Here is a 12,082-nt window from a genome sequence, read left to right on the forward strand (position 1 = left end):
CTTAAAAACGGAGGATTCAAAGTCTTCACAGGAAAATGTTACGTTTGTTTTTATGTCAGGAATAATTTTTGCATTCTTCAGTGCTCTTTTTTTTTTAAATCTTGCCTTTTGTCTTCGTTAACATTTGCGCGGCTCAGACATGATTTAAAATTGGCGTATATTCACTTCCTGTGAGTTATCTGGGAGAAAAAAACACCAAAACTTTTTGTTTTGACTGAGTTATTTCAGGTTTACGGCCATGAAAGTGTCTACAGAGTCCGTCTTTAATCCATTTTAATGAGAATTATGTTACTTTTGCTGTAATTTCTCTCCTTTTAGGATTAACCAGTGTATTCCGTGCTACCTTCACGTACCTTCCGTAATTTATAACGATTCAGTGAAATGCGTAAATACTCAAATACAAAAATAACAGCTGACTTAATTATTTTATTTCTGTTTTATCTAAAGTTATTTGTGTTAACAAAGCTGACTTTTAAATGAAATGTTAATCTTGGTTCATTTTAAGGTCTCAGAAGTATGGATTGAAGCGGTACGTGAAGGCCACACAGCAGTTACCCTTTCCTGCAGTTGTAATCTGTAACTCTCGTCCCTTATCATTGCACACACACATAGCTAATGCTGATTGTAATGTTTTCTATGTCAGCCTGTTTCAGAATGGAGCCTGAAGGCGTCCCTCTGCACGTTTGACTCCTCCTGCCTGGAGGTCTCCCCCCCTGTGTTCATTAAAATCCCTGCAGAGACAGAAGAGGACGGTCAGTGTCCCAGCTGCTCATCTCAAGCTGCACTTCACTTCTGAAAACTATTTCTTTCCTCCACCTGGATCAGTGTTTTGTTTTGTTTTGTCTTTTTTTTATTGCACCATCATGAATCCACCATGTGGAAGATGCAGGAAACCAGTTTACCCCACAGAAAAAATAAATTGCCTTGATAAGGTAAGGTGGCATAAGTGTAACCCCACTGATTGATTAAAAAATAGTTTTAGATGATGCTTAGTTATCCTGAAGTACTAGTATAATATGTTTAAACTATTTCATTTGTGGATTTTATCATCAGGTGCTGTAAACCTTGAAGAGTTCTTTTGGCAAGACAAGTTGTAGTTTAATTTTAACCAAAAAGTTTTATTTGATTATTTTTCAAAATTAACTCTTCTATCTGCACACATAAAATATACAAATAATCATTCTGCATATACACACAGGGAGTGATGAGCAGAAGAGCCACATCCAGCAGATAGACATCGGTCAGAAATCCTCTAAAGTTAAAAAGGATTGTGTGTTTGTGCTGTCTGTAAAAGCAAGCACTGATAAAGTATCTGTTAAAGAAAAATCTCGTGCTCTGGGTTAATTTAATCTGTTTAGTGATACAATGAGAGCAGAATAACTACAGAGGCGGATTCAGTCATCATTATTGTGAATTTCAGATTCCTCCTCAGTCAGTGAATGTACCAATGCCGCGTAATGAGCCTAATTGAAAAGTGTTTCTGTTATTCTAAAATTATTTTTAAAGGATTTTAAAGCATTTTCAGACCTTCCTAATAAAGATGGCCAAACAGATAAATGAATCATTAACAATCTGATGGGGTCATTGGGCTACTACAAATCAAACCTCAAGTCACTATCAGCACACAGGTTTGAATGTGTATCCAAATTTATCCAATCAATCTCCATACTGAAATTTTGCAGAGTAACTTTCTCTTATTGGCACTCGTTCAGTGCAGCTGTGCTCTCAGAGATTTTCCCACCATGTCACTGTACGTTACGCTGAAGCCCTGTCTCTTTTTTTAGAGCTGATACCACGTACATCACCTCAAATTATCCACAAAGCCAAATAATCAGAGAAACAGTTTGATGCAGACCTGAATTTAGAGTCATGTTTGGTATTTTTCACATATGATCTCTGACGTTTCGCTCTCTCTCCGTAGTATTGGCACAAAGGCTGTTTCAGCTGTGAGGTTTGCAAGATGGCCCTGAGCATGACAAACTACAAAGGATTTGAGAAGAAACCTTACTGCACTATGTGAGTGTTGACACCTCACTGGCCACCACATTATTAAAATCACTAAACAATCAAAACAAGAAGGCAATATTCACCATAAAATTCAAACAGCTAGTATTATAAATCTATTATTTGTCTTAAGTTCTTTATTTATTTTTTTTTATGAATGCAAAAGCAGAATACAGTGATTTGCTGTACAAGCAAATTCATGTTTATGCATTCCTTTAATCAATTGATGAGAAAATTATCATTTAAAAGAAAAGTAAAGATTGCTTGTCTGTTTGCTTCCAGGCATTACCCCAAAACCTCCTTCACCATAGTGACGGACACCCCCGAGAACCTGCGTCTCAAACAACAGAGCATGCTCAATAGCCAGGTGAGGCCCTCGATCAGCCCCCGTCACTATCACTGCTCCTCTGCTTGCTCTGACTGCCACAGATACTGTCCTAATCTCGTTGCATCATCCTGACTCAGTGGATCGTCCGTCTCCTCCACTCAGGCCCCTGTCAATCTCACAGCAGGAGACAAGCACGCACCTCTCGTGACAATTGGATTTTTCTTGATTTAATCAGACGAGCCTTTTGGCCAAATACTAAAGGAGGAGATAGAGAAAGCAGGGGTGCAGCTAAAGCGTAGGAGCTTTGAGACCAAATCAGAGTTGGTAAAGTGCCTGGACAGTTTATAAAAACACTTCGCTGTTCTTAAGATTTAATCTAATCTCAATGTTTGTGTCAGAACCTGGACCTGATCAAAGGGACAAAATTAAAGACATTCCTTTACAGTCCACTTTATCACAACAATGTTCATTTTTAATCTTTGGAAATATATCAAGACATATGTGTCAAATATGGCAATGTTTTGGTCTAAGTCAGTGATGGAAACCACAGTTTCTACATCTGCCCATCCAACTGCCACAGTCCCTCAGTGCAGGAGGAGCTAAAGGTATTTAGGGACTCAAATGATTGTCCCAAAACACGGGATGAAGTGAAGTCACTTTTTAAAACAGTCGCATAAATGTTGTCATACGTTTAAACTCCATTTTTGGGTAAAACCATTTCAAACCATACTGTACTGCAACTGCACGCTACAAGACTGTTATGATAACATCGCCATCAAATTTACACCAGAGGTTCCTCCGCCTCTCTTTTCTTCCTGTGTCATCCAACCAACCCTGTTCATTGTTTATAACCATAAAAGTCTCGGCAGTCCAGCTCTCTCAGAGACGACATATTCCTCATAGCGAGAACATGACTCACTTGTGTGTGTGAGTGTACAATGTGTGTGTGCAATGTGTGGGGATATCAGGTTTACTTTCAAACAAATATGTCAGCGTTGTTTAATGTTGCAAGTGTTTCCTGCAGGCACAAAGTTACACAGAAGTTTGACAGATATCTGTTTAGGGCCAGCATGAGTATGTTTAGGTGTTTTTGTGAGTCTGCGTTAATGGAAGTGTGCGTGCAACATCCAACCTTGTCATGAAGTTGTGGTTCCTTTTTTTTTTTTTTAAGCTCAGGCGCTTTTCTAGCCCCCTTTGCCTAAAGTTTCCTAAATCCTGATGAATGATAAATTTGCAGGCGCTCTATAAGGAGGACTTTGAAAAGAACAAGGGGAAAGGTTTCAGCGTGGTGGCCGACACTCCGGAGATGCAGAGAGTGAAGAAGACACAAGACCAGATCAGTAACGTACGCCCGGTCCACCTCCAAAACCGCCAGAAAAAGAAATCTAATAACTCTAAATGTCAACTTCACGTCTTTATAACATCATCACAAATAATCCGTCATCTCTTTTCGTACCTTTCAGAGACGTTTTGAAAGTTTTAGATGCAAATTTACTGTTTCAGCCTCTAACTCTGTTTGTATTTAAGTGTGTGTCTGCATGTTTGCAGTCATTGTGTCTTTATACATAAACTTGTTTGCTAAATCCATCCTGTGTTGTTTCAGTATGATGCTGCATTCAGGTTCAGGTTGGCTTTCTGGTTATCAACTGACTGAAAACCTGGAAAATAAGAACCAAAAATGAGAAATATTGATTTGTGTTTTGGTGAAGCAGTGAAGCTGTCTAAGAAAAGGAGTCATGCCTCCTGTTACAAGGAGATTACAACTACGCCACACGGCTTCATTTGGAGTTTAGAAACAGTGTGAGTGTAATTTAGCATCTTGTAACAGCGAGATGACGTTTACCTGATGAACCATGAATGCAGCTCAAACTTCCTGTTTTAAGGTGAAATTGATTCAAATCACGAATTAAGAAATCTTAAAGGAATTATTAAACCAAATTTTTTTTTTTTTTTTTTATTCCTAAGAAGATTGAAACCACTCAGCTAAGTGTAAAGATGGAAAGCTGTTGACCTCGTCTGTCCAAAGCTAAAAATAAATTAATTCGGTTTCAACTTCAGCACAAACTTCACATTTTAATGCAGATTAAAGAAACTGAAACTGTAAAATCTTAATAATGACCTTAACAATAAGAGAACATGGCTACTTTTTCCGCTATTTACGTTTATGTGAAGCTAAGCTAACTAGCTATGGCCTTTTGCTCCATATTTAACACAAGTATGGGAGTGATAGCAAGACCAGGAAGAACTATAGCCCTAAATACTGCACATTTGCTCTAAAATAAAATGATTACATTTTTTTTTTAATTGCAGGCTCTTTACAAGGAGGACTTTGAAAAGAACAAGGGGAAAGGTTTCAGCGTGGTGGTCGACACTCCAGAGATGCAGAGAGTGAAGAAGACACAAGACCAGATCAGTAACGTAAGTGCATTTTTAACTTCAAACCTTTTCTGACTTCTCTGAGGAGAAACGAGAAATGTAGATTTCTCACTGTAACAACAGTTAATATAAAACATGTGGAGACTGGAGGGTTTCTTTTCCCCAAACGAACAAGTCACGACCAGATGCAAACAGTACCTCTGATGTGAAATAAGCCAGCATGACGTGAAGCCAACGGGCACAGAGCAGGACTGTATCTCAGCAGTCTGGAAAAGTCAACGCAAAGAGAACAAACTGAGAGATGTCGGACTGCAACCCTGCAGAGCCACACGGACGCATTTCAGACATTTCTCTTCTTCCACCGAGAGGCAGCTGCCCTATATGGTCAAAGTCTCTCAGCTGTGGACACAAACGTCCGCTCTCTGCTGCACACACACACACTGGTGGACATACCACACTGAAACACACAAACTTTCTCTTTTCTCTCTCATGAGAGCAACAGTTGCAGAAAGGAATGACGGGTGATAAGCTGTATGTCAAAGGGGCAAAATTGAGCAACTGATTTTTCCACAACTGTTATCTTTCTTTCTCTCTTACTGTGTTTCTTTCTGGTCTCCGCCCACCCCTCCTTCTTTTTATTTTATTTTTATATTTGCCTTGTTTTTAAGTCCCCCTCTCCCCTCCGATCTTTTTCCCACAAGCTTCCCTTTCTGTTTTCTCATCTTGAGGTCTGTGAAGGACACAAACTTCCAGCTTCCTCTTCCATCCCGTGGAAATCTGGAAGGATTCATTTCGTGTTACAGAGCTCAAGTCATCCTGTCTCTGTGTCTCATGGTGGAAATAATAAAAAATCTGGATGCCACAAAAAACCTGCCATAGTAAAACCCCACATAAATGTTTTAATTACAGCCAATTGTTGTATAGTTGATCCCTGTCGAGGCTGCACCCAACAAACAAAGGTTCAGTTTTCTGTCAGAGAAACACGCTTTCGGTGATGAAAACTTTTCTGTCTGTGCTTTTTATGGTAAGAAGAGGAGACTAAAGGCTCCTCACATGAAAGCATGAGACATGCTGAGGTGATTCTTCAGCTGTTCCACAGTGAGAAATGTCTTTGTAAATCCTCCTCATCTCAGCACCACCTCCTAAAATGGTGAGCCAACTCTCAGTGAGAGCTTCAGGGTCAGCAAACCTCTGAGCACTGCGCCCTCATGTGGATTTCACGTGTGTGTGTGTGTCTGCAGATAAAATACCATGAGGAATTTGAGAAGAGCAAAATTCGAAGCGACGCACCTCCTCCTGAAAACAGACAAGGTGAGACAAAACATTCTCCTAATGGCCACATTTATCTTTGAATATTTGTGTATTAACGTGTGTGTGTGTGTGTGTGTTTGTGTGGACTACAAAGAGGAAGCGTCCAACCCCGACAGATTCAGGCAGCCTGCTGCACAACAAATGCACCCAGCTGCTGTAGCACCACCATGTGGAAGGGTAAGGCGAGTGCGTGGCCATTTATGAGATCAGTGAAAAACAAGAGTCCTCAATAGAATGTTTGGTCTTTTACATTTAATATAAGTTATGTTGTGTTCATTATATTTTCAGCTTTTTTGCTGTACGTGTGTGTTTGTGTTTAATACCTGAAGTGTGTATGTTCATTGTTTTTATGCGTCCAATAAGGAAATTCAATGCAAAGTGATGAGTTTGATCTGATCTGTACACTGTGTGTGTGTGTGTGTGCGTCAGAAGCGTTATCAGGCCATGTACAGCTACACAGCAGCAGAGCCTGATGAGGTTTCTCTCCTGGAGGGGGACCTGATCCTGGACGTGGAGCCGATAGATGAGGGATGGGTGTTCGGGTGTAACCAGCGCACGGGGCAGCGGGGCATGCTTCCCGCCAACTACGTCCGACCTGTGTGAAAGGACATCCGGCCGTCCCTCTGGATCAAAAACAAAAAAAACCTGCCTGGTTCTGCTTTCTGCTTCCTGTTTTCCAAACATGAAAAACTCGATTCATGATGAAATTTCACTTCAGAGAAGATCAACGATATAAAGGTTTGCAGTGAAAAAGGTTTAAAAAAAAAAAAAACAGTTAAACATTCAAACTTCCCACATTTATAATTTCTTTTCATCTGTCTCAGGTAATATTCACCTTTTTATTTACGTGTTCTTCAGCAGTAACATGCAGCCTCAGCTTCAGACAAATCAGTCTAAACTTCACTGACTGCTTGTAAATCTTTTAAGTTCTTCATTTGAAATATTGAGCATTAGAAAAGTTGAAGCTGATTCAGTTAAATAAAAATTGAATAAATTACCTGTTTTTTTTTTTAAGACAGATAAAAGGATCTGCTTTTGCTGTGCAAATAAACACCAAACAGAAATACAACCTATCGAATACCTTTATTCAAAAACAAAAAAGATTTCACATCAAATCGCTACATGGAGTAAAATTCTACCTAAAGTAATCTGTTCTTTAAAATTAGAAACACTTTATTTACAAATTATACTTCTTTAAGTTAAAAGCAATGAAGCTTTAGCGCCTTCTTTTAAATCAGTAAACACTTATTTTGTAGATAACCGGCTGGCTCTAAAAACGGTCGGTGCTGCTGAAGAAGGCCAGTCTCTTCTCCACTCTGCTCCTCAGCTTCGACGGCAGACACTTCAGCCGCTCGCCAAACAGCTCCGGGTTCTTTCCCATCAAGTCCTCACACAACCTGCAGAGGGGAGACGAAAGCAAGCAGCTTGTTGAGACGCTCAAAACTGCTTTTAATGAAAACACAAATGTGTTTCTGATGTTGTTAACAGACACACCACAGAGTGAATATTTATGGAGCCAGAGCCCCTAATGCGGCTCTACACCGCTCTGCTGCTGCATTTCTACCCTCTGAGGGGCAATTGTCTTCACAGACGAGGAGTCTAATATAATCTGAGACCAGAAATCCAAAGGAAAACACTTTAATCCGACCGTGTCACGTAAACATGATCAAAAAGGTCAAGCTCATTAACAACACGGTGACCTCTGTTGTGTGTGAACGTGAGGACGTGCAAACCGGCCCGCACAACGACAGAAGGTTGGGAAACACCAAGTCAGAGGACGGTACCTGAAGAGGGAGTACGGCTGCGTCTGGAAGACGACCACGTCTCTGCTGTGATGCGGCGTCGGAACCCTCAGCACGGCCACCTGCTCACGAGAGGGTGTCCAGAAATCACATGACCGGACGGAACACATTCAAGTCCCCAGAGGATGAACCCTACAGCCTTCAGTGACCTTTTTGGTTTTTAGAGCGATATTACTACAAAACTTGGTCACGTCCAAAGTTTAAATTTGTGCATTTTGTTTCTTGAGCTGATACCAACAATAATCTAAAGTTCTGTGTGTTTTTTTTCTTTAGTTTTATTTATTCACATTGGCATGAGGTGAGGACGCAGAACTCAGAGAGAGAAGTAGGGCCACTTTTTCCCATAGAATTCAACACAAACTTCGTTTTACAATCTGTATCTGAAAAGTGAAGTCTGAAGAATTTTCAGTGAGAGCTCCACTTCATCGTGCAGAGTCTACGTCTGTGGTAGTAAAGTGTTCAAAGATCTGATTGGTGCTCTACACGTCATGTGATCCGGTTCACGTGTGAAACCACTAATGTGTTGATTCGCTTTAAGCCTTTAAACCACTTACGACTTCATTACACAACAGTTTCACCGAAGCAGTCTGTAATTAGTTAACTCAAGAAATAAACACTTCACAACATTACAGAAGGAACGGCATTTAAAAGGATTATGACGCACAACATTGTACACACAAAAGGCGGGAACTAAAAATAAATCTTAAAAAAAAAAAAAAAAAAAGTAAAATAAATATGAGCATTAATTTGAAGTATTTAAAAGCTGCCGGTTGAACTGACGTGAAAAGGAAAAGGCTCTCTGCTCACATACCGAGTCCATGAGGATACAAAGGTTACTGCTTCCCCCGAACACCACGACGTCGTCGTCGTTTCCCAGACACGCCGTGTGACAGACCCTGAGCGGGGGGGGGGGACAAAAAACACAAGGCCTAAATGTAAAACCGCCGGCAAAAGATTTCGGGAATAAATGATAAAAATTTGGTTTCTACCTGGGCTTGTCCTTGTGTGGGTGTGTCATCTTAGTCCACTCCCTTTTCACCGTGTTGAACTGCCAGGCGTCGCCTAAAAGAAAGGTCAGTGACAAAAAGAGAGACAGGAAGCAGCGATAATCTGTGTTTTGTTTTTTTAAGAGATGCTCTGAAAAGGAAACACGTCCTTCAACTCTGTGTGCATTACAGATAATGAAGAAAATAATAAGCAGATAAGAAGCGACCAAATCATTTAAATCAAAACAGCATCATAAAAAAAAAAAAAAAAGGGACAAATAAATCCGAACAAGGACTTTTAGAGTCCGTCAGGAGTCCAGGAGGTCATTTTACATCGAGTGTGTCAGAGGAATTTACCCACAGTTCATAGCGTTTGTCCCAATAAATACACAGTGAAGAAATGGAGCCATTGCAAGAACAAAGTTTATATGCAAATATATTATGGGATGGACGTTCAGACTGAACACTGGGATCGGGTCTTTCTCAGGTAGCCTGAGGTGCAGAAACTTACTCAGAGTGTTTCCGTCTGTGCCGAGACCTCCGTACACGAAGAGTGTGTGACCTCCAACGGGCGTCATGGTGTGCATGGAGCGGCCGAGAGGCGAGCAGGACGAGGAGCTGTCACTGAGGGGGGGGGGGGGGGCAGTCAGTAAATCAGGAGGTAACCACACATGGGGAGTAAATATTAAAAAACAGCTTTACATCTGCGTCCAGGTCCAGGTGTCCAGGTCCAAGCAGAACAGGTCCAGCTCCGCCGTCTCCTGTAAACAGTCGGACAGACACAGTCAGTACAGGTATCGGCTCAGACGTCCAGGCCTGGCTACTGGCCCCCTCCCTCCTCCATCTGGAGCCGTTGGACTGGACTCAGTCACGTTCTTCCTCACCAAACTCAAAAAAAAAAAAGAAAAAGAAAAAGGATCCCACTTTGAGCTCACGGGCATTGTTGACACCTCACGACAGGAAAGGGATGTTGAAACAGGAAAGTGCCTCCCCAAACTGTTACCACAAAGATGGAAACACACCATTGTCCACGGGACTATTGTGTGCTGCAGAATCAGGATTTCTACCCAATTAGGGAGTTTTTGGTTCCAACCAACAGACACTCACCACACCACCGGAGACGTAGCCTTTGTTCCCCAGCAGGGCGCTGGCATGGCAGCCTCTGGGGCCCGGAGCCGGACCCTGCACACAAAACCAGAGCAGATCAGTTCGTCTGCAGAGCCAGAGATGCTCCATGCAGACAAAAGGCGACGTGTTTCACTCACCCGGGTCTCCGGCATGAACCACGTGGTCGTTTGAGGGTCAAAAACGTTGACCTCGTTGTTCCAGCCCCAGCATCGGAACAACGTGTCTCCAATCGTTGTCTTTGGAAAAAGTTTTGATTCATTTGTTAGTTTTTTTTGGCATCATTATGATCGATAAAAAAAAGTTAAAGTAGACGTAACTGAATTGGCTCTTCTGTTGGTTCTAATCAGATTTTTTTTTTTTTTTTTTTATTACCCAGGACATCTCTTCCAGGACGAAGCGGGACGACGACGTGTTTCGTACCTCCCCGATGGTTTTACATCCATATCCACCGAAGTAGATTATTCTGCACCAAAACAAGAAGCACACAGAGTTTCTTCGTGGATATTTAACCTGAGGAACGACGGCGAGCTCAGCGGACTGAGGCGTTCACTGACCTGTCTCTGTGCACCCAGCAGGAGTGTTTGTTTCGGGGCGACGGCGTCGTCCCCTTGGCGTCGGTCATTTTCTTCCAGGACCAGTGAAGCTCTGTGAGGTCGACGCTGAACATCTACAGACAGGAGAGAGCGATTCCTCAGATCAGATCAAACCTGAAGTCTGTCTCTGGAAAATGTTTCCTCATGTTTAAGGCCAGATGATCAAACCGGATTATCTCCAGTCTGGTATGAGCTCTTTCAGCTTCTCTCTCAAAGCTCATAAAGCTAGAGTAGGTCGCATAAACATTTAACCAGGACCTTTTTAAAAAATATATATTTTTATGTCCACGTTGTTGAACAGTTCGATGAGAAATAACAGCAGCAGGAGTCTGTTTGGTTTTCACCCTGAAAGCGGTCTGTCAGCAGTTTGGACCGAAGACAAACTGCTAACGTGGCGAAGAGAGGCTTTTGGGTCCATTTTAAAATCGTAACATTTTCTGTTCATGTGGCTGTAAATTAAACACATCTGCTCTCATTTTCTGTGACAGAAAACTGAAAATAAAGTCTGCAGCTAAACGAGTCACAGGACTCAGCTTTAACCAGCTGTGACGTCACAGTGAAGCTGACCTTTGACTTTTTGGGTCACTTGTTATTTTAATCTCATTTAGACATCACCGTCCGTCAGTGGCCGAATAACCTTGACCTCTGACCTCCCAAATGTAAAAATCAGCTCCATCTTTAAGTCCAAGTGAACGTTTGGGCCGAATAATTCACCTGGTTGGTGTAGCCGACGGCGTCGCAGCCGGCAAAGATGTAGAGAATGCCGTTGATGTGGGAGCCACAGGATCCATCCAAGGCCGGGGGGACGTCTCCGGTGATCCGCCTTCGCTCCCTGTCAGGAAAATGAAAACAAATAAAGGCAGTGATACAAGAGAAAGTCCCTTCGGCTGTTCATTCTGCGGTCACTGTGTTTAAAGATCTCATTTTATCAGGGAACACGACGCTCATCTCGGCTGATAAACGGCCTCATTTCTGTCTCACCACGTCCCGCTGTCCAAGTTGCAGAGCCAAATCTCATCGCTGGGCAGCATGACATCTTCCCGGGCGACTACCTGAGGGGGAGATAGAGTGTCTGAAAACATCAACCAGGAAAAAAAAGCTCAAAACCTGCTCGACTGCAGGCCCCATCGGGATGGTTTCCCTTTTGAAAGGAAATGTCTCAAAAGTTGCTGCAGATTTCAAAACAGATCACCAGATTCAGCCAGTGAAACTGAAGTGAACTGAACTTTCATGGTTTTTATAACATTCAGATGAAACTCCATTTAAAAAAATAAAAAAATCTGATCAGACAGATTCCTTATCAGTTTAACTAAAGCCAGAGTGGCCTGGATGAGGCTGCTGCTCACCTGGAAGCCCCCCCACACGAACAGCGTGCTGTCGGAGATGAAGGCCGTGTGGCTGCTCCTCTCCTGCGGCCGCACCGGGCCGCCTCTGCCGGCAGCAGTCTCCATCCCGGACCGGACCAGGACCAGGACCAGGACCAGGACCGGACAGGACGTCTGGCCTGGCTCTGCTGAAAACACGCCGGGCAGGAATGCGGCTGCAGGCGGCAGC

General features: G+C 42.4%; 2 protein-coding genes across 4 annotated transcripts; one reads left to right on the forward strand and one right to left on the reverse strand.

Moving 5' to 3' along the window:
* Positions 1 to 19: 19 nt before the first annotated feature.
* On the forward strand, positions 20 to 6,836 carry LOC115059768 (LIM and SH3 domain protein 1-like). 2 transcript variants are annotated; one of them, XM_029527450.1, is made up of 9 exons: positions 20 to 37; positions 644 to 932; positions 1,922 to 2,016; positions 2,287 to 2,371; positions 3,570 to 3,677; positions 4,643 to 4,750; positions 5,950 to 6,019; positions 6,114 to 6,196; positions 6,449 to 6,836. In XM_029527450.1, the coding sequence occupies exons 2-9, from the start codon at positions 864 to 866 to the stop codon at positions 6,620 to 6,622; spliced, it is 792 nt and encodes a 263-aa protein (XP_029383310.1). In that variant the 5' UTR covers positions 20 to 37; positions 644 to 863; the 3' UTR covers positions 6,623 to 6,836. The 2 variants fall into 2 exon arrangements, with proteins under 2 accessions (XP_029383310.1, XP_029383311.1); XM_029527451.1 differs by lacking the exons at positions 20 to 37; positions 3,570 to 3,677.
* Positions 6,837 to 7,083: 247 nt separating this feature from the next.
* LOC115059766 (kelch domain-containing protein 1-like) lies at positions 7,084 to 12,075 on the reverse strand. Of its 2 annotated transcripts, XM_029527448.1 has the most exons (13): positions 11,875 to 12,075; positions 11,510 to 11,580; positions 11,243 to 11,360; positions 10,490 to 10,602; positions 10,308 to 10,398; positions 10,073 to 10,171; positions 9,915 to 9,989; positions 9,510 to 9,568; positions 9,319 to 9,431; positions 8,811 to 8,883; positions 8,633 to 8,717; positions 7,804 to 7,883; positions 7,084 to 7,416 (listed from the first exon to the last, which is right to left on the reverse strand). In XM_029527448.1, exons 1-13 carry the CDS (start codon positions 11,977 to 11,979, stop codon positions 7,290 to 7,292), a joined length of 1,209 nt encoding a protein of 402 aa, XP_029383308.1. In that variant the 5' UTR covers positions 11,980 to 12,075; the 3' UTR covers positions 7,084 to 7,289. The 2 variants fall into 2 exon arrangements, with proteins under 2 accessions (XP_029383308.1, XP_029383309.1); XM_029527449.1 differs by lacking the exon at positions 7,804 to 7,883 and having other exon boundaries at positions 7,277 to 7,416.
* Between the last annotated feature and the right edge of the window lie 7 nt (positions 12,076 to 12,082).

Source organism: Echeneis naucrates, chromosome 19, assembly GCF_900963305.1.
Source record: "Echeneis naucrates chromosome 19, fEcheNa1.1, whole genome shotgun sequence".
Classification (NCBI taxonomy): Eukaryota; Metazoa; Chordata; class Actinopteri; order Carangiformes; family Echeneidae; genus Echeneis; species Echeneis naucrates.